The 22,830-nt window shown below is 38.2% G+C and overlaps 2 protein-coding genes across 12 annotated transcripts in view; one reads left to right on the top strand and one right to left on the bottom strand.

Moving 5' to 3' along the window:
* The window catches only part of LNX1 (ligand of numb-protein X 1), a 71,717-nt gene extending 67,882 nt beyond the window's left edge, over positions 1-3,835 (top strand). For all 9 annotated transcript variants that reach the window (XM_032444068.1, XM_032444070.1, XM_015862268.2 and 6 more), the window contains 2 exons: positions 1,141-1,299; positions 2,183-3,835. In XM_032444068.1, the coding sequence (XP_032299959.1) occupies positions 1,141-1,299; positions 2,183-2,318 (295 nt within the window). In that variant the 3' untranslated portion in view covers positions 2,319-3,835. The remainder of the gene's footprint in view (positions 1-1,140; positions 1,300-2,182) is intronic.
* The window catches only part of FIP1L1 (factor interacting with PAPOLA and CPSF1), a 33,266-nt gene continuing 14,271 nt past the window's right edge, over positions 3,836-22,830 (bottom strand). For 2 of the 3 annotated variants that reach the window (XM_015862274.2, XM_015862273.2), the window contains exons 9-16: positions 21,068-21,161; positions 19,724-19,877; positions 16,896-16,922; positions 16,598-16,652; positions 14,777-14,832; positions 8,062-8,281; positions 4,771-4,908; positions 3,836-4,087 (exon numbers count right to left, since the gene is read on the bottom strand). In XM_015862274.2, coding sequence (XP_015717760.1) covers positions 3,940-4,087; positions 4,771-4,908; positions 8,062-8,281; positions 14,777-14,832; positions 16,598-16,652; positions 16,896-16,922; positions 19,724-19,877; positions 21,068-21,161 — 892 coding nt within the window. In that variant the 3' untranslated portion in view covers positions 3,836-3,939. The remainder of the gene's footprint in view (positions 4,088-4,770; positions 4,909-8,061; positions 8,282-14,776; positions 14,833-16,597; positions 16,653-16,895; positions 16,923-19,723; positions 19,878-21,067; positions 21,162-22,830) is intronic. The other variant, XM_015862275.2, reaches the window with a different exon arrangement.

Genomic DNA, 22,830 nt, shown 5'->3' on the forward strand with positions numbered 1-22,830 from the left:
CAGTTTGGATTCAGAATAGCAAAAGGTTTTTCAGGCTTTCAGTCATTCCTGGGCAAACTGATAATGGTGAGTGGATTAAGAATTAAGGACAGAAGTCTCTGTTGTTCTGTTTTTTGTTGGTTTTTTTTGTTGTTGTTGTTTGTTTGTTTCTAATTGGTTAAAATGAAAAGAACTAAACAGGCATTCTAAGTAATGTGCTCATGAGCCATATGCAAAACATCTAATCCTCACGCAGCTCTTACTTCCCCCTATTCTTTGTTTCAGCTAAGCTTTGAATAAGCATAACCTGGTTGATGCCCCTTCCCTGGAGACTTTCAAGGCAAGGCTGGATAAGGCCCTGGGCAACCTGATCTAGCTGTGGTGTCTCTGTTCATTGCAGGGGCTTTGGACTAGAGCACACTCAGAGGTCCCTTCCAGCTCTAAGGACTCAATGATTCTACAGTACCCTAAAATACATTTAAAGACAAGAGGCAGGAGAGGCAGACTAAACTGCAGCTCACTTAGCAAAAATATGGATAGTTGTTAGAGTCAGGACAAGCTGTTTCCAACAGCAGACTCAGTACTCCGGTGCACTGACTGAAATGAATGGGATCTGCTCATCCTCCATGCTCCAACTCACCATGTTGCTTGGCAAGAAAAGCTCAGGATTCCTTCTTCCCATCCTTCTTTGTGTGATCTCTGCCACTGCTGTAATTCTGGCTCAATGCATTGGCCTTGGATTTTTCCTTCTCAATGCCTGGCTACTTTTGACACAATTAATCACACACAGAAGATAAAAGCAGTCACTGGATTGTATGAGGCAAATGAAATACAGTTTCTGGAATTACAGCTTACAAATATTAAATCCAGTCTGAGAGCGTTTTCATCACTTTCAGTCACAACTAGAACATTTCCATTAAATCCTACCACGTGAACCAACTGATTTATTATTAAATTCAACATTAGTTGCTATTTCACTGCTAGGATAACGAGTGGTGGAAAGCAGCACTGAAGTAAAGAAGGAAACAGCAAGTGTTTAATACAGGGGAACTTCGCTGTCATTTCACATCTTCAAAACGCTTTGTGAGCACAATGAAGTGGCAGATGCCTCATTAATCCAGAGTTAGCCATGAGACATTTAATCAGACTGCTTTGTTTCAGGTATTTGTACAGCTGCAAAGAAATCGTTTTACGAAGAAACACATCTGGAAGCCTCGGCTTCAGCATTGTAGGAGGCTACGAAGAGCACACTGGGAACAAACCTTTCTTTATCAAATCCATTGTTGGGGGAACACCAGCATACAACGACGGAAGAATCAGGTAATGAGAAATGCTACTTCTCTTTCATCCTGATATTTTATTTTTTAAACAAGCTTTGCTTGAATGCTGTAAATGGGGAAATAAAAGGAATCCCCTGACAGGTAGGAAGACGAGCATACTTAGTATTAACAAACTAAAAATTCACCTTCTCACTGGTGACAAGTGACAGGAAGAGGGCAAATGGCCTCAAGTTGCGCCAGGGCAAGTTTAGGTTGGATATGAGAAAGAACTTTACAGAAAGGGTAGTTAGGTACTGGAATAGGCTCCCCAGGGAGGTGGTTGAATTGCCATCCCTGGATGTGTTTAAGAGCCGTTTGGATGTGGTGCTCAGGGATATGATTTAGTGGAGGGTTGTTAGAGTTAGGGTACTGGTTAGGCTGTGGTTGGACTTGATGATCTTCAAGGTCTTTTCCAACCTGGGTAATCCTATGATTCTATGATTCCCAGTGAGCTCAATGGAATACAGAAGCTCTGAAAACAGGACACGAGTCCTAAACATATTTACTGTCATTGTAGAGTATTACTGGATGGCCTTCTTAGCAGTCTCCAGTATAAGTAAGTAAAAGATGCATCAGTTTGATTTCTAGGGCACTAAAAAGAATGCCAGCAGAGAAGCTTTTCTACACCCCCAGCTCAAATGAAAGCCAAATCAATACTGCACTATATTTAAAAGGGGATTACAAGAAGGAGTGGAATCAACTTCTTCTTTGGGTAGACAGTGATGGGACACTCCTCTGTGTTGCTCTGTTCCCTTATTCATGGACAGTGGTGAACCTAAGAAGGAATGGTGACACTTCTACCCAATGAATGGCCATCCTGTGGCATTTCCCAAGGAGAAGTGCCCTCATTTAAGATTCCCTTGTTTTGCCTTTTCTTTTCTCAGATGCGGCGATATCCTCCTTGCTGTCAATGGCAGAAACACATCAGGAATGATGCACGCCTGCTTGGCAAGGATGCTCAAAGAACTGAAAGGAAAAATTACTCTCACGATTGTCTCCTGGCCTGGCACTTTTTTATAAAACAAATCTTGATGGAGATTACAAGAAGGAATTTAACACAGAAGAAAGGCAAACAAAAACAAGAAACACAACAGATGTCGCCCATCTTTGCTTTTTGGGAGGCCAAATATGTGTTTATAAAGAAACGGTTTGTGAAATTTCAACCTGCATGTCAAGAAAAGCCAAGTTTAGACAAAGCAAGGACACACGTCAAAGAATCACTTCAGAGTGATTTAAGCTACAGACTTAAGTCATTCCTTCCCCACGTTCTCAAGCTTTTTTTTTGTTTGTTTGTTTTTTATATATCTATTTAATGCGTTATAATAATAATGAAATTTAAGGAGCACCACCTCCTGCTCACCCACTTTATTTTGATTTAGGAAAAGAAATCCTTGAATAATCTATGGAAAAAAAATCCTTGCAATTTTTGTAATTGCAAAAAAATCAGGTGAAGGTTTTTATCCACCACGTGAATAGCACTTTGGTTCTGTGTACCTTTTCGGGTCAGCATGAAGCTGATATTTTCAAGACTTTCAAGTACCGTTTGTTAGTCTGTAAAACTGTGAATTAAATTTCTAAAGTTATTAAAAATAACCATTCTTGTGTGCTTGTACAAATATTATTTTCACCCAAAAGAAAATGAAACGGTACCCTGACAACAAGGTTCAACTTCTGCCGTGCTGCCATAGCACTCTCACGTGTCACAGTGCTAGAAGGTAACCTGAAAGCAATGATGGCCTTGTTTTCTTACAGCATTCTTTGCCTTTCTCTGCAAGATACTCATTTTTCAAACTCTTATTTTCTTTTCCTCCTAAAAGCCAGCAATGCAGAGAGGCGGCGTTTGTTCATCTTTTTCATGTTAAGCACAGCTGTCCCCTAGAACAGAGACTAAAATGAACTTTCTCTTAAGCCACTGAAAGGCAGCAGAAATGATTATCCAGTTTAATTCTTCCTTATGCGCCCACACAAACCAGATGTAATTACCAAGTGTATGATCACCGCACTCACCCAGTGTTCCATCAGACTGAGAACAGTCAGCACCTTTCCCCTTCCCCTCTTGTTTTCATTACGCTTCACTATAAAGTTGTTGAAGATTCTGCAATTTCTTCCTGTCCCTGCAGTAAAGGATGATCTTTTCAAATGTGACCTCCAAAAGCAATACTGAACTCACACTGTTCCAGATGTTGGTGTATAATAAAGTGAGCGCACACTGCTTCTAAAGCCAGCAGAAGAATGACCTTCCCCACCGGCTTATGAAAAAAAGGAGACGATCTAATACAAAGAATTTAATCCCTACGTATGTTGAAAGAGCATCATTCTTTAGCTGTAAGAGGTTTTCTCATTGCTTCTTAGAAGGGAAAGTCAGCTCAGGAATCTTAATGTGAAAAATTTATTCTTTTATTTTCAAAAAAAAACAAACAAAAAAACAAAAAATAACCCAAACAAAACCAAAACAAAAAACCCAACAGAAAAAAAAACAAAAAAACAAATGAAACCAAAACAAAACCCAAGTAACTTCCGCTTTTGTACTAACAGAACAAGATTAAGAACAAATTACTTTAATAACCAGAAAAATAACAAGATTTATAGTAATCTATTTCTGGCACTAATATAGATGCAAATAGGCAAAAATCACACAAGCCTATTCCACGGGGGCAGCTTCAGTGTTTTCTTGCTCAGGAGCAGGTTCACTGCTGGCTTCTTTTCCTTCTTTGCTTCGTTTGGATTTTTTGTGTTTGTGCCTTCTGTGGCTGTCTCCTTCTTCACTGTCGTGGCGGCGTCTGCTGTTACTAAAGAGAAAGAGGGAAAATACACCTCAAGTCATTGCATGACACTTCAGGCCCCCCTTCATGAGAGTACTGAAAACTACAGCCTTTGTGTTCATTCTTGAAAACTGGCTCCTGCTCTGTCTCGTATGGTAGCTGGATATCAAAATCAAGCTGAACTGTTTAAGTAGTGGTATGTACATTCACACACCCTGTGATTCTTTACTGCGATATCTGAATAACTTTTAGATTTGCAGCCCATATTCTAATAGTAATAATTCTAGTTATGTCACATCCCTAATAGTATCCTTAGAACATTCTTATATTCATCCCCTTCCCCTGAATTTCTAATTCAAAAAGGATCAAGATGAACAATTCCTATGGAGTGAAAATAAGATCTACTTCACAAAGTTCATGTGTTAATGCTGATGAATGTCAGCTTCACTCTACCTCTTTCTGACCCATCATTTTACACTTTTTCCCCCAAATTCATAATTTCTGTTCACTACCTAAGGCAGTCACATGCATCAATATGAAGTTACCCTGCACCAACACTGTTTATTGTCTGTCCACATTTTATATTGCATACTTGTTTCAAGTAGTACATTTAAGTGTTTTCCACAGAACTCCAGTTTGTTTGGGGCTCTTTTAAGAAATTATTTTTTTAAGCTGGTAAAGTCTTTAGTATCCTATTAAAAAACTCAAACCTTCGAGATGATTTGTGTCTTGTATCTTCTTTCTCTCTGTGTCTCCTCTCTCTGTGTCGGTCATCTTTCTCTCTGCTTGTCCTATGGCGGTCGTAGCCTCTTTCTGCATAGTCTCTGTATCTGTACCGTTCTTCATCACTGGTTAAAAGAAGATCTTTTCAGGGCAGTAACACTAAGAAGTACATATATATACATAAACGTTCATACACTTTTGAGAAGAGTGACAAAAACAAATAATCTTCATGTTGCTTCTGTGTTTCTAAACCAAATCCACACCCTATATTAAAGGATATTAAAGCACTTTGCCTCATACTCCAGACTTACCAAGTCTTACAGGAAGATACAACATAACCAGGCTTATTTTGATACTATTAAGCTGACAAAAGCCAAGTGTTTCAAGCTTTCCTTACGTTTCTTTGCTAACATTTACCATAAAAAAGCAAGTCTTTTCCAGCAGCTTTGACAGCAGCAGATCAGACAGACTACGCAAAGAGAACAGCTCACCTCGAGAGCTTCATCATTCACTGCAGCAGTGAGAATTTAAATCAAAACAATTTTATCTGCTATAACTTGGATCTAGAGGCCATTTCCCAAATGAGGACATTACATCAGTGTTCATTACAGCTATGCGTAAAAACTCAGAGAAGGGGCAGATGTCTGAAGCAAAAGCACTGGTCCTTCTGTGAAGTTTTATATGATTGTATCATAGAGCAAATTAAAAAAATTAAATATCTGCAATTTAGGGTAGCATAGAGAAGCATCAAACAGAATTCTAAGAAACATTACAAATATTCATACACTGAAATCAGGAAAACTACAGTTATTTGTAAGGAGCTCAAAGTTATGACTTATGATTAAGTAATACAGCTGCACTGATCAACGACTACATTAATATAAATTCTGCACTCACAACCACACATCTCAGAGTAAGTTGATCTAAACTGCTGTGGCAGATCACAGGATGGCTGAGGTGGACAGGGACCTCTGGGTCCATCTTGTCCCTGCTTGAACAGGGATGGGACATCTGGAGCAGGTGGGTGCCCATGTCCTCCAAGAGGAGACTCCGCAGACTCTGGGCAGTCTATGCCAGTGCTTGGTCACTTGCATATGGTCATACAGTTGCTCCACTCTTGGCATCATCCAATTATCACTTCTGTGATAGTGACACAGGTGTGAATATCATTTCTTAAAGATCTCATTAAGGAATACAGCTCACTGCATTTTGAACTTTATCACACAGACAGTTCAGTCCTGCTCAATCTATCATCCACCTGGACACCAAGTCCTTTCCTGTAAAGCTGCTTTCCAGCCAAAAAGATCCTAGTCTGCTCTGCTACACTGGATTACTGGTTCCCATGACCTCAGAAATATAGGTGGGGATTTTGTTTAAATTACTAAGGAACATCCATGAGACAGGTAAGGTACCAATCAGACAGAGGTCCGCACATTTCAGAAGCAACTAGCTGTTGCAAAACTATCAGAACAGAACCCACACCACACTCTTTGCAGAAGAAATCAGTCTTAAAAAACCACTGTGTTTTCTCAAGGGGTACAACCATAAAAACGCTGAGAGGGCAGCAGGGCAAAGAAGGAATAAAACACAGACAACTGAAGGCTTATTTATAAAGCACATTCTGATTGTACTAATAGAGTAAAAAATAAATAAATCCAATATTCTTACAATTCTAAGAAATATATATTTTTTAAATTGAGAAAAGAACTGCCAAAAACATATAAAAAAGTAATTTCAGAGAAGTAAAAAGGTCAAGATGATCCTTACCCCAAATCTCACCATAGTATTGCTTAAGTTTAAACAAAGGGAATTCAAATAAAAGCAATGCATCTGTGTTGTGTCTAGAATAGTTCACATTCTCTTTCTTATAGCTCAATTTTCTGAGTGCACAAAATTGAAATAAACCTTCTTAAAATATGTATTTATGTATAAACAACACATACAGAAATATTATGCCTGCATGTTCTGTCTTTCTTAAATCACTTCCACCTTCTCCGTGATTCCCAAACCAACTCATATGAGCTAAGGGCCTCCCATTTTCTTAACACAGCCATGTGGCAACAGCTTTGCTGCAGATGGTGGATAATTTAGTCGCATAAAAAAAACTTGAGGCCTGCTCTTCCCCCTTCTTTGCAGATAACTCTGGCAGCAGCACAGAGATTTCTCTGGGCCTGGAAGCTATTAAGGTTCATTTCAAGCACCCTTGAATGACCAGGCTCCTTTCTGGCCTTCAATCAAGCTGTCTGAGAAACAGATGTTTAGATTGGGCTGAGTTCTTAGAAACTGACCCTGTAATGCAGCACATGCGCACAGGAGAGGCCATCGCTGCAATAATCTTGGCATCTGTATACATGGGGGAAAAGCAGCTTTCCTGCATCTAGTTTGGGTCTTTAGCTAACAAACAACTGTGCAAAAAAAAAAAATCTCATCTCTCAGTTGAAGTCATCTGTGTTGACTCTGGGTGTTCTCATTTCCCCCAGTGTAAAACCATTAGCGAAAACAATCAGCTCAATAGCTCATGTATATTTTTCTGCAAAATTGAAATTTAACAATAAAAACTGAGAAAAGCAGTCTAGACGTCCACCCCCAAATATTTAGCAAATATCGAACAAAATAAATATGGATAAATCTGGCGAGCCAACGCGACTCTATGGAGTCACAGAAAGTTCAGCACTAAACGCCTTCTGCTTGGGTGCATCAATCACAGAATGGCTGCACCTTTTTTTTAAAGCAATTGGGTTTGAAAGCCTGAAGAATATCAATTATCCATCTGAAAATAAAAAAAGAAAAAAATGTTGTGGCTTAAAGTAAGTTTTTAAAAGGTTGTTTGGACAGACTGGTATCCAGATTGGTATCCAGCCCGCGTGAATGACTGAAGTACCCATCTCTGCAGCTCACTGCACCATTAATAAAGGTCAAAGGTTGTTCTGTATTGCTCGTGGCATTGAGATGGCAACTAAAGTTCATTAAATACTTCTGCAGGTACAACTCAGGTGAAAGAGAACAGAGTATTCTCACACACCGCGCTTAAATCTCACCTTTAATCTGTATTAAAGCACTATGAACAGCTTGGACATACACTGTAGCTTTTCCATTTCTGTTTCACATTTAGAAATAGAATTTCAGTTTCCAACTGCAAAGGGGGCAGGGGAAGAGGCCACACCCTCCATCTCTTGGAATACACAGATGAACATTGGACTTTAAAGCCGAAATACACGACATAGCACAGACACAGGGCTCAAAGCAGAGCTGCAGCATGTTTGAGTAGTTGCACTAACCTGTTGAACGTGCTTGAAGATGGGCTGTGATCTCGGTCCCTTTCCCTGTCTCTGGTACGTTCTCGATCTCTGTCTCGGTCCCGGTCCCGATCTCGATCCCGAGATCGATCTCTGTCCCGTTCCCTATCCTTCTCTCGCCGTGCATAGTAATCCCACTGTTTGCTGCTGTCCATAAGACTAGACCATGAAGGAGCAGAACCTGCAAGGTGCGGAAAGGTGACTAAAGAAAGAGACGCCGGTATTAGAAAGAACAAAAGCAGATACCATAAGAAAACTGTAGCACTTCTGTGTGAAAGCAGACGTTCGATAGCCTCCTTCAGTGACATTCTCCAATCTGTCCCTTTCATGCGGAAGTTATTTTTGCACAAACTGCATTTTTTTCATTATGTTAATAAAGGCCTCAGCGCTCCTTTAAAAACTCCTTGTGAAGATGTACAGAAGTGGGTAATATAGTCCAAAAAAACACGAGGGAAAGGATACATCCAACTTTCTATTTAGATGTTATTAGGTTTTGTTACTGTATTTCAAATATTGCATGTTTGTTACTCTCAGTGTTCTCTTCACCAGGCTTTTTCCATCACAAAATGTAATGGTAACTTTAGAGGTTTGTCCACAAACTCACTCTGGAGAGAAGAAACAATGCTCCTAATTATATCCTGTAAGATGCTACTTCTAACAAAGACTCATCACGACCACTATTACTGCTAAACCATTGCAGCTTCAGAAAATGAAGCATACTGTTCAAAGCCTACACGCTGAAGAAGTTAAGAAGGAAGCCACAGCACAACACAGTCTCACAACCTCTCTAGGTAACCAGCAATGGCAGAATGGATGTGCTCCTCCTTTGCTTCTCACCAGCTCAGATGTAATAAATAGCTCTAATCTTAATGCCCCAATTGTTTTCTGCTGCTTTCCCTCTCCAGAAGCCCCAGGGATGCATCCTATTACTGAAAAATAAGGGCTGAAGTATTTAACTGGAAACAGCACTCTCTAGTGGGCTTAGAGAGGTCACAAATTCCAACTTTCTGCTTATCTGATTTCCTACCAAGTGATAATATACCGTTCAACAAAAGCTTGGGTTCCCTTTCATTATCTATAATACAAGAATAATATTCACTCGATTCCACAGCATTGTGAATTGACATCAATCATGTAATTAGTAGAAACACCTACTCAGTAACATTGAGTGTATTAGTAATGCTGAATTCAGTACTCCCCAGCTCTCTCTCAGCTACATTCAGACTGCCCTGCCTATCACATCTGGAGCATGCCTGCCCCAGAAACCCTTGGCAGGCAGAAGCTCCCATCAGCAGTTTGCCAAATGTCCAAAGGAGTAATACAAAAGACCTTTTGAGCAGGCAACACAGCAGGAAAAAAACACCTCATTGTGAAAACGTATCTCCAATGAAAAGCATTGTAATTTCTTTAAAAGGCATTTCTATGAAGGTTCGCTTCTAACAAAATGCTTGATGCTGCTTCACTTCAGGGCTACAGAGAAAATAAGGAGTTAACAGAAAATAAAGTACCCTAACACAACAGTTATGTTGTTCATCATACTGCCAAAACTGACATTCTTCTAAGGAAAGGAGCCAGAAATAGCAAAAAAACAGCTGGACTTTAAAGACTGCTAATTTCCTTGACTTGCCACTAAGTCAACAATATACGTATGGTCTACAAGGCTTGAACACACTGGCTGACACAATATTCTGATCTGAAGTGTGAAATTCAGTTTGACTCTAATTGCACACCACCAAACAATTACTTTTTTTATTAAGGGTATTATAAACTGCTCTGATGAATTCTGGTTATTCCCTCGCACCTGCAATAATTCTCATCACTGTCACTCCAACAACATGAGACAAACCAGTTATCTGTTACTCTGAAAATACAGCATATGTTCTATCTGGGTTTTCACCAGTAGTAATTCACAATGCACAAAGATTTTAAGGGAGTGCGTTTTCTAAACTAAACTGGTGTTCCATTATGGCTTTCAGTATGCTTCCATTCAGAAAATCATGTATTACCATTTTTATCATTTGACCTGGATGCTGGAGTGGAATGTATCCTTAGTAAGTTCACTAATGGCATTGAAGTGGGAGGTGCTGACTCCTTGTAGGGATGGATGAGCCAGCACTGTGCCCTGGTAGCCAAGATGGCAAGGTGTATTTTGGGGTGCATCATGCACCGCTTAGCTAGCTGGTGAAAAGATGTGATTCTCCTGTTATATACAGCATTGGTGCATCCTCACCTCAAATAGTGTATGAAGTTCTGGTCTCCATAATAAATTTGCCTAGAGGGCGGCAACAAAGGTGGTAGGACATGTCCTATGTCCTGTGAAGAGAGGTTGTGGACACTTGGGCTGTCTGGTCTGGAGAAAAGGAGGCTGGCTGAGAACTCCCTGATGGGGAAGCAGAGGGAGGTGCTGAGCTCCACTCCTGAGAACCAATGTCAGAACATGCAAGAGTGGTGCAAAGCTGTTCCAAGAGAGGTTTAAATTGGGCACTGGGAAACATTCCTTTACTGTGAAGATGGTTGAACACTGGAACAGGCTTCCTAGAAAGGTGGCTGATGCACCAAACCTCTTGAATGATGACGGACATTTAATTCTATTTAATAGTAATAGTCTTGTGAGGGTTAGAAGGGACCTTAGAGATCATCAAGTCCAACCCCCGGGATTTGAGCCTCTGTGCTGCAGTCCCTAATAACACAAACCATGCTGTGATTCTGTAAGAACTTGTAAAGTGGGCCCACAAGAACCTAATGAGATTCAACAAGACCCAGAATAAGATGCTGCAGTTGGGTCAGGGCAATCCCAGACACGTCTGCAGAAATGAGAAGAACTCAGTAAGAGCAACCATGTGAAGAAGGCATTGTGAATTCTGGAACAGAACTCACTAAAAACCTCACAAAAAAACTGGACAAAAAGCTGGACATAAGCCAGCAGTGTGCACTTGCAGCCCAGATGCCAATCATATCCTGAGCTGCATCAAAAGGAGAGGTGGGCAGTAGATAGAGGGAGATGATTGTTCCCCTCTAATCAACTCTCATAAGGCGCTACCTGGAGAGCTGCATCCAGGCCATAGGCCCCTGGCACTAGAAAGAGAAGATGATCAGAGGGCTGGAGCACCCCTCCTGAGAAGAAAGGCTGAGGGAGTTGGGCTTGTTCAGCTTGGAGAAGGATCCAGGGAAACCTCACTGCAGCATTCCACTACTTTAAGGGAACTTACAAACAGAAGAGGACCAACTTTTTACATGGGCAGATAGGACAGGACAAGAGGGAATGGTTTAAAACTAAAAGAGAAGAAATTTAGATTAGATGTTAGGGGAAAAATCTTTATTCAAGAGGGTGCATGTTACAGGAACTGACTGCCCAGAAAAGCTGTAGATGCTCCATCCTTGGAGACATTCCAGTTTGGATGGGACCCTGGCCCTGGGCAGTCTGATCTGATCTGTGGCAAACCTGCCCATAGCAGGAGGCTGGAATTCAATGGACTTTAAAGCCCCTTCCAAACTAAGCCACTCTATGATTCTATACAATAATGTCCTCATTAATATGCTTTAACTTTTAGCTAGCCCTGAAGAGGTCAGACAGTTGGAAGAGACTACTCTTGTAGATCCCCTCCAGTTGAACTACTTTACTGTTCTCTAATTTTGAAGTTTAATTCTGAATTTTAAACCAAGAAGAGAAGGAACTTGAAACAGACAGCCAATAGTTTTGCACATGCATAGTGTCACAACAAGGCAAAGCATTAATACATCTTCTATGATTCTATGATCTTCCTTGTGCCTCAACAAATACTGTCTCTGGAACTGCTTCTGCACTGCTATAATCATTGCATGTACATGTTTTACAAAGAAAAACATTCAGAGCACTGAATAAAAAAATGCTTCAGGAAACAGCAGCTATCAAGTTGCTATATCAGCAAACCAAATGCAGTTGTATATACTGAGAGATGGCAAAGATAGCAATGACTCACGAAAGGATTTAAAAACAAACTGAAGAAATTGCATTTGATGCAGCAGAAGAGCATAAAGATAGGATGTTTTTGCAGCTATAGTGTGGCTACTATGCCACATTCATATCGAAATTGCAGTGGGAAAAATGGCAAAGACACCAAAGCATAAGATTAGTAATTTTAATAGGCCGAAGAAAAGCTTGTGCCTTAATCGGGGCCTGTATTTTCATACACCATCTTTCCGTGCCATCAAACACACTGACTGGTAAAGAAGGTAACAGGTTGGAGATTCAGTGATATCAACTAGTAAATAAACACCTGTATTAACTCTTAGTAAAACAATCGTCTGCACTATACTGCACCACTAAGTTCTCAATTTACCTAAGTCCCAACATACTGAGTGCATTGATAAAATATATGGCAAAATTCAAACAGGGTAAGGATCACGTTGTGAGATAAGAATGGCAAGGGTAAGATCTTCATCTTTCACTGGAAGGACACCCACAACAGCAACTACCTGCCACTGAGCCTCTACAGATCCCAAAACCCATATGAAGTCCCACCTCAGAGACAGACAATTGCTTTGTACAGCACATATGAAAGCTTTGGCTACAATAGAGATGCTAGATACACTGGGAAAGAGGAGGCACTCATTTTCTCTTAATTTGTGCAAGATTATCAGCTGAAAAGGATTTAAAGCTGGTCTAAATACAGTATTTTATTAAGTATTCTGAAGTAGCCACCCCAGACTATTATACAAGAACAAGAGCTCCACACTCATAGCCAGAATAGGTGATTTTCCCTCCACAGAATTAGCTTAAACTACTATTACTAAGATACTGCTATTTCACTAACATAAGAAGTATAACACACAATTTTCTGCAAGAGACTCTACTGTATAAACGTATTACAGATACGTGGTGACATCGCCTGTATGGTTCCACAGGAGCACTTATCCACTCATCTCCACCAAAAGATATATTGAGGTCTTTTTGAGGGATGGTCCTAACAAAAACTGAGTATTATTTCCACAAAGATGAATTCCAGAAAGATGTGGCAAAGAAAGCAATTAGGCTGGATCACGCAGTAAGTGCTGACTTAGTTAAGCTAACATATTTCTTGTTATGATAAGGACCTTCCCGTAAGAAAGATGCAACAAAATTCTTCAGGACTTTGCTCCTTTCATCTCATTTAAACTTCTGCGTTTTAAGGAACCAGTTTCTCCAGAAAACAAGGAGCACTGTGAAGTCAGTTTTCACTTTAATTAACCTCTTACACAGAATGACTTCTTATATCTGCACAGGGGGATTTCAGGTTCGCATTCCAGCTTGAAGATGAAACAGCATGTTACATGACTCACTTCTAAAAACTTCTGCTTCTTCTGTCAATTTTCATGTCTTTATGAGAAGAGAGATGAAGAAAGCAGAGATGAGAAAAGGAATGAAACTCACCTGATAAGCAAAGTAGGTAAAAGCTTAAGACCCAAACATCCAGATGTTTCATCTTTAGATATTCATCTTTAGATATTCATCTAAAGAATACTAGATGATATTTTGTAGCTGGAAATTAACTCAAGTAAACCAGGTTCCCCTGTTTGCTCATACATTCTCCAGGAGCTCAGAAAACTGCAAGTGCTGAGCAGACAGAAATTTTAAGACCAAATGACTGTACTATATCAGGAAACACATAGGAAAATAAATTCAGATGAAATGCAAAACTATCACGTGGGAAACACTGTTTAAAGCACACTTGGAGAAGAACAGAAATTGTAGCAGCAGGAGCATTTTCTTCTTTGTCAACTAGAATGCACTAATTAAAACATGTTATATCTGTCTTTTTTTCAACAACTAAGATCAGCTCAGAAATTCATTAACAGTCACTATATGAACATTAGGAAACTAGGGATTGCGTGCTCCTATAACCAACCAATGGGAAAAAATTGCAGCAGTGTGATAAGGATTATGAATCATCAAAATTGTAAATCAAACTTGGGGTGTTCCTTAACTTAAACGTTTTTTACTAGCAGATCTAATCTCTGATGGGAAAAAAAAAATCTTCAAGTAACTGCAATAACTTGAGCAAGAATCTGAACAAGAAAGACCACAATGCAAACTACTCCTTAACTACCTTGTCTACGTACCACTAAGTATGCACACCCCTCAACCAGGAAACATACCTAACCTGTCACACTGGACAACTCATAAATATATCATTTCCTTCTTCAGAAGAAATAGAAGGAAGAAATACCCAAGCCCTAACCCTAGCAAAGTTAGTGACTGGCAACGTGTTCAACTTACATTCTCCCATTTGGGCCAAATCAGGAAGATGACAACATTTCAGCATTTCTATTACCCTTTTGTCTCAAGGAGCAGAGCTGTGTGCTAGATAACAGTTCTCAACTCACTGCTAAGTTCTGTGGACTTCCATTTGAGTCCACATAACAGAATTTCTACTCCAGTTCATCCTCATAAAACGGGCATCAGATTTTTTCCAATTGCATTCACCAAAACAGAAAAAAAAATCAGCTTCTGGAACAGGCTACATAACAATCATAATATCTCAGACAAACAATTTGTTAAGCAAAAGAACCGAGCTTAGGAACAGCTGGTACATCTGCAACACTGTCTACCGGTCACAATGGCAGGTAATGAGATTTCATAATGAAAGGACCTGTACAGATTCACAGCTAAAATGGTAGTAAGCATTTAAAACAATTTGACAGCGCACTAATAATCATTTTTCAAAGCCAGCAAACTCACCACTGCCGTATGAAAATGCACGAACAGAACGACTGTCATAGCCAGAGGAATGTCCACTGTTAAGAAGAAAATATACATAAAATTGGTGGAATTAGCTTTAATGGTAATACTGAAAAGATACACTCCTAGTACTATTACACAGAATTGTTACCATCTTACACAATACAAGAAAATATCTAAGTTAAGTATTCCATTTTGAGCATTAGTAATTAAGAAAGCAATCCAACATTACTTCAGTTTAACAAAGAAGATGACAACAGCATTCTCTAACATCTTCTTAAAATTAAAAAAACAACAAAACACCATATATAGGAATATTCCATTTCAAATACTGATTATACCATGTTATTGCAAAAATACTGAACTTAATGTACAATTGCTTGGAAGTGCTTCTTTTGTGAATGAAACCATTCCCATTCTTTCTGTTAACAAGTAGGTATGTGAGCATATCTAAGAACAGAACAGGTGGACTTCAAATGTGCAGTTCTATAAATATAGTATTAAATGAACTACATATTTTCAATCCTGACTCCTTTCAGAGGTAGCCAACTCAAGTAGGTGAAACTAGTAAGATTAAAATGGATGATATGTGCGTAAGACATAATTCAAACACAAAATTCTTTCATGATTTTTACCACTTCCTAAATAGCTTGAATGAATTATCTATGCCATATTTAAATTGAATGCTATTTCTTTTCCTGAAGGCAATGTAGCATTAAAACAAACAAAAACACAAGTTTGGGGTTAGTTTAGTTTAAAACAAACAAACAAACAAAGATAGCAAAAAAACCACCAAACAACAAAGCTAGAGAAAGGCCAATGCAATATTGTAACATGTAAGAGTATACAATCTGGTTTATAATAAACTATAATAAACTAGATTTTTTTCAAATTGTATTTCAGTACCTCTGTAAATATTTACTCAAAGTAAATAAGTGACTACTGCTTAACAGAAGATACAGTCACATTAACTGTCAGTATGAAATGACAGATTTACTTTCATGCACAGTGAATGCATCCAGCTATTTTTTTTCTGAATTAAATCAGAAGTGGATTTTGTCTGATATCTGCCCTCATCATCCTGCAGCACAAACATTAACAATATTTTCAGTTTCAAAGGAACAGACGTGTACCTTTTTCCACTGAAATCCAACAGACTGAAAAAAGGTTTGCACAGTATTAAGTGAACTTCGTATATGACCTGGTTTGGGCTCCACAGCATAATATAAATGCCTTTCAAGAGCTGTGCTCACCACTTCCCCACCCTCCCCTTTTAAATTTTTTTTTAAGGTATATACATACATACACACATACATAAATGGTCCCCAAAAAATACCATTAAGCCTATGAAATCTGGACATTTACAAACTGCATAAATACAAATTGGGATTCTGACAAACTCCTGCATTTCCTGTAGCTTATGAGGGCTTGGGTCTGTGGCCAAATTGTTTAATTATGTTCATTAATTATGTTCAGAGGATTTAGTGCATGTGAGGTGAACTAAGAGGTTAACCTAATTCAGCCATCAGACTGCTAAAGAACACTTTAACAAGTATTACCTTAACTTTCCTCTTAAGTCTTGACAATGATACATCATCATAACAAAACTAGCTAAGTGGTCACACAAGCTACTCAAAAGAATATTAAGCGTGAAAGATATGAGCCTAGTAACATTTCTGGACAAATAGTGTAAAAAATAAAAACTGCTTCTCCACTGTTAGATAAAACCCACTGAGTAGTCTAAGAGTCATCAGTGACATCTGATTTATTAGTTACAAAATACTGATACATTGCTTTATAAGATTTCCAAGAGATAATCACCTTTCTATGGTGGGTATGAGGGAAGGTGGAGGACCGCCAGGTGGTGGTGGAAAGCCTGTAATCATTTATTGGGGGGAGAAGAAAACAAGAGAACCGAGTCAGGCATTTCAGAGAGCACAGTGCAACGAACTGTTTATCAGTAACTGTAAATAAGTTTATTTGGTAACATGGAGAACTACCTTCCAGATTAACAAAGGCAAGGTGATAAAATATCAGTACTTTAAATCAGACAGTGTATCTGAGTGTATCAGCCTTAAAAAATACAAAATGTGGGGGAAAAAAATCTAAGCAACTTTACCTGGTGGTGGTACTGTGATTGGTATACCTAAAATGATAACAAATAACGTATCAGTTACAGTAACAGTGCTTATCACTTGTAGACCTAATATCACACTAAATGGCTGATTATCTACGCATCTAAAATCAGACTGAGCTATTACAACATGCATTATCAAGAGGAATAACTTATTTTCTATGTGTTCAGATTAAGATCTGATATTAATACCTACCATTAAGCTTTTATGTAAGCTATGCACAATTTAATCTGGCTTCTTGCTTAAATTCCTACTTTTCACAATTTTATTTAAATATAAACAAAAATAACGTAGAATGAATCTGTGTCTCAAGATTAGAAGTCCATCCATAACCCTACAATGTTAAGTATCCAGAAGGAAAGTAATGTCCTAGAGAACTTATTTGCTTTGATTTATATTCCATAACTAGATGAAAGGAAATGCAATTGGCCCCTGACCCTTATAAGCTTAGCATGGGAAATACTATGTCCACACGGACAAAATATTCTAGCAACAAGAATTACTGACTTTTCAGTCAATGCTGTGCCACTCTGCAATTAATCATTCGGATGCTACTTGAAGGGGAAAAAAATGCTTAGTCATCCATTTTCTTAAAAATATCTGGGAAGAGAGAATCCTCTGACATAAGCATATGTAAAAATGTTGCAACTCTGTTGGCTTTCTTGCTTGCTTGTTTTGTAGGTAGATGTACAAAGAAACTTCACTTTAAATGCAGCAGTAGTTTAATTAAGGCAGTGGAAGTTTTAGTTCACTATGGAAACACCCCCCCAAACTCCATAAAACATGCTTACTATATCAGACTTCTGTGTGAGTTCTGAACTGAAATGTACAGAAACAAACAAGAACACTTCCATGGGGCTCAGGATCACATTTGCAATCACAACACGCAAATCTACTCCATTTCCTTAACTTCTCATACATTTTACACCTTTCAGGCATCTGAACAGAAGAGCCTGAAAGCCTCCACAGAGCTTGACCACTATGCTCATTAACCCTGCAGTTTATTTTCCCTCAAAAACTTAAGTTATGAATGCATTCCCACTCTTGAACAACAAAATCATTTTGCAGGTTATAAAATCAATTAGCATTAAAACCAAGATATTCATGCTCAAATGCCCAAAATTCAACCTTTCAATGAGAGCACAATTCCAACTTCTTTGAGGAAACTAAATAGACAAAGAAAACAACCATATCTTAAGGCCAAGATACTTTTTCCTGGCATAAATCTGTGGATATAAATGTTTAACGATTGTGCAGTCAGCTTCAATACAATCATTTGAGAATCCATGAAAAAAATGTACCTACTACCATACACAGTAATGCAATACTGAGCTATTTCTTGGGATGCGGGGACTAAACCTGAATATCAGCCCAAGGAAAAGTCAAGCAGAGGCCACGTCCCTAAGAGAAACTGCATGGCAGCACCACAGAGATACAACATGACAAAACCTAAATATTCCTCTTTGTGTCAAAAGCAATCCAAATGGCAGCAATAATAGAATTTTACTTAATATACTTAGAATTGCTGTCAGGATACTCTACACCAACCTACTAACTCAAGGCTGGTAAATGTTTACAGAACACTAAGTAGGTTTCACTAAAGGAAAGCAACTCCACAAGTGCTAAGGTGCAGAGTATTATCATACTTGATACCACACTCAAAGTTAGCTAAACTGTGTAGTAGCCCACAACACTGCAATACATCCTGATCTGGAGTAAAAACTTCTTTCACCACTCTAAACTAAGACAAATTCTCTAACTTAAGTGAAAAAATGTACGGTTAATTGGTAAACCCCAGTAAAAATCTAAGTAGTCAAACTGCCCAAAGTTATGCAGCATAAATTTCGTACTTCAGTAGATTGTTTTTTCCTAATCCCACAAATACAGACTGTACTTTAAATACATTCTTAAAACTACAGCATGTAGAACAACATTTTGACCCACTAAATTGTGTTCAACAGAAGCATCCACTTTCTTCTTTAAATATGAATTAATCCAACACAGCAATAAACCAAGAAAATAAAAACCCGTATTTCTGCTACAGACTGCGGTTTCTTTGGAGAATCTGAGAATCTTCTGTGTTTGGCAATTTGAATTCCAGAACTCCTTTCTCAAAAAAGATGTGAATCACAATAGTGAATGAATTCAGAACAAGAGACCAAACTTCAAAGCAGGATCCTTTTTCAAAGGGGCTTTTAGAGGATGTTTTATATTTGGAATACTTAAATTTCTGGCAAGTAGTCTCAGTTTAATATTGGGTAAGAGCGCGTTTTTTTTCCACTCTCCCTTCACTGAACCTAGGAGGGATGGCAGATTCTATTTTGGGAACAACTTTGAAGATAAAGAGCTGGCAACAGCACAATTAAAACAGAGGCCTGAAGAAACCAAATCCACTGCTCTTAATCGTTATTTTCGAATCCACTTGAAGCATGGAAGGCTGTTGAAAGAGACTTTCTGAAAAAGTGCACATCATAAACCTGTCCACAAACCAAAAGCCTAAAGCCAAACCTGGTTGCTAGATCTGTAGCACGCATGTATTTCTTTCACCTTTAAAAAGCTAGACAAGTGAGGGGTTTCATAAGAACAACACAGCACACCTATGCAGAAAGTTGGATAAGAATATCAGGTGCTAACTAGAACTGTAACTGAAAGAATACAACACCTAATACCTTGAAGGCATGTCTAAGGAAAGAGTAGAACACAACCTTATGAAATTCTGCACATACATTCAAATCAGCATGGAATGCACTGCCTTTAACTCATTATCATCAGCCTCTTATTTTCCAATGACTATGTGGGACTGAATATTTACCTGGTGGGGGAATCAGAGGCGGAGCAGTACTGACAGTTGGAGGGGGTGGGAGGAAAGGAGGTGGTGGAAGGTGAGTAGGTGGAGCTCCTGGAGGGAAAAATGGAGGTGGCTTGGTAAAATTGTCTACTTCAGGATTAGATCGTTCTGAAAGAACCTGTAAAATATCAAACTGTAGTTACAATTGCTACGTAAAAAGCGTAGAAGATAGTTTTGTTCTTCTTCCAGTTATTATATCAGGGAAGTATTATTATGCACCTAAATAGCCATATTCAGATAGTTTAAGTTCTACTTCAATACCTATGCTCAGTGTCCCATACTTTCTGAGAACCTCTGAGAAGATTAGAAAGGCCAACAGGGAACAATAAACATTGGATTTTAGAGAATATAGGCCATCTGAATATGGCCTTAACATCACCTTTCATTTCTATTTAAAAGGAAATATTTCTTTAAAACACTATCAACATTAAAAGGATGGAAAAAAAACCCACAACACAAAAACAAACCCAAGACTTTAAATTACTTAAACACTGTGAGAAGTTCAGCTGAAAAACACAACTAAGTGTTTTCAACAGAAGTACCACAATCCATTTTCATTGTTCAAAATTAAACGAGATGGGTATGGAATGCAGCTAGAGCGCCAAGCAAACTTGATTCTTCTCTACGCTTTAGTCAGGAGAGGATATTGTATGTTCAACCTTAGTGCATTCACTTATTGCCTAAAGATAACCCAAGCCCATGAAGACTAAAATCATAATAACTACTATAATTTGTGGTAAAATAGTGTATATATATATATACACACACACAGAGATATATATACGTATATATATATATACACACACACACAAATATACACATTTATATATATATATATATACACTATACATATATATATTTAATGTACAATCAACTATTTTCTCATAAACAACATATTTTAGAAGACTATTTCTCAAACTATGTATGAAGAGAATTTCACTTTCATCATAAATCCGGCTGGATTTATGGAATCATAAATGGAATAGGAGAAGAATACATAGTTGAAGTATTTATTGTTGTCACATAGTAAAAAGACCTACTATAGACCACCTAGTCTCCTGAATTGTAGACCTGTAATATTGCTCATTTCCTTTCGGGAAGCCAAACTTCCAAAACACTCAAGTTTTTATCTTTTTATATATATCAAATATTTCATATCAGTATATTTCAATTGCCACAATTTTCTTCTTGAAAATAAAAGTACTTCTCTATTTCTTATTCATACAAATTGGAGTATTTTAATCAGATGCCAAGGTGAAAGCAAAAATGTTTTTTAGCTGAAGATAGGGTAAATCTGCAGTATAAAACCTGTATGTTGCTGTTTTCATTAGCACGTCGTCGTCCTTCTACCCTGCTGATAGTGATGGTCTGTCCAATCACATCTATTGCTCCAGATAATCGCCTGCAACACAGGGCAAACCAGAATTACACCACATATTGAACAACATCACTCATCATCCTTCTCAGAACACACAGTCTTTATACCAAAAAGGAAGTAGTTTGAAATTTATTCTTAAAATAAATCTTGCTTCAAACTCAAAATTTTCTTAAAACATACACATTGTCCTCTGTTAAAAAAATATTCTTACTAAAATATAATTACATAAATTGATGCATATAACACTGCAGTTCTATAACAGTATGAATTCTTTAATAGGTTACAACGACTCTTCTCTCCTTGTGTTTCACAAGAGTTTTGTGTCAGAGTAGACTGCCTCGTCCCTATCAAATTGACTTTAGCATTGTTGCTCCACAGGTAATGGTGTAAGCAAACAGAAGAACAGTAAGACAATACAACTTCTCTTTCCATTTACTTGATCCTGTTAGGTCACAGATGAGGGGACAACATCAATGATGAAATCTATTATTCATTCTGTAAATGAATCTGTAGCCTTGAATAAAATATTCTTTACCCTGGAAGAGATCTATCTTTGGTGTCTAATTTCTTCAGGCTACCTCACACTTGAATGACATACAGTATTCTTTACTTATAACCCCTGAGAAAACTTGTTAAGGGAGGCAGCATGTGTGAGCTGTAAATATGACTGAGAACTGGTCTTTGTGATCAAACTGTCAGAAAAGAACAAGCTTGAGAGACAAAGAAGAAAAAAGGATTAACAGCCTCAGTACATCAGGAAATCTACAGACATAAAATCACAGATTCTCAACTGGACCCTCTTGTTGGGATGGTTATATATGAAAGCCCATATAGAATCCTTCAGTTAATTTTTATCTGAAGAAGTGCATCTTTTTTGGAAGAAAGAAAAAAAACACATAGAATTTCAGATCTTAGTGAGTGACAAAATTTCACAATCCCTGGTGAGTTATTTCAGTGCACACTGGTGTTATAATATGTGAATTTTAAATGCAATGTATCTTGCTTTACTTTCCAAACCAGTGAACCTATTAAGTGTACATTTATTAAGACTGAAGCTGCTCCTACTGCAGCACTGTTAACACTCATGTATATAATCACAATCAGTTAAGAGAGGTATTTTTAAGCCCCAGAGAGCATCCAAGTTCTTCACAACACACCAGTTGACTGGATTTTCTTATTTTTCTACTTGTTAACCTTTTGAAGCAGAATAAACAGGCTAAACTGATGGTAAAGACAAGATGGCATTCAACAGGGTACAAGCACTAACATTTAAAGCATAGTCAAGTCTGTCAAAATCTTCAGTAAATCAGCCATGTTGGAACATACTGTAGCATTGTAAGTGCCAGATCAGAAAACTGCATGACAAAGATCTCAGCGTCATCTCTTACAACTAAAACCTGCTATCTGTGACAATGTGGAATTATTACTTTGAAGACAGGAAGAATCCAACATGTTTGCAGCCTCAATCAATCAACATCCAGAAGTGCAGCTTTAGAACTAACTTTAAAACTAACAGGGATGGCAATTCCACCAACGGACAAGCCATTTCAGTGCATAATCAACATCTGCTTCCCCAATCCTCCCCATCAGTCCTGCACGGCTGTACTATATTAATGAGGTTCAACACGGCAAAGTGCAAGGTTTTGCACTTGGGCCGGAAGAACCCCAGGCACCTGTACAGGCTGGGAGGAGT

The sequence above is a fragment of the Coturnix japonica genome, chromosome 4, assembly GCF_001577835.2.
Source record: "Coturnix japonica isolate 7356 chromosome 4, Coturnix japonica 2.1, whole genome shotgun sequence".
Lineage (NCBI taxonomy): Eukaryota > Metazoa > Chordata > Aves > Galliformes > Phasianidae > Coturnix > Coturnix japonica.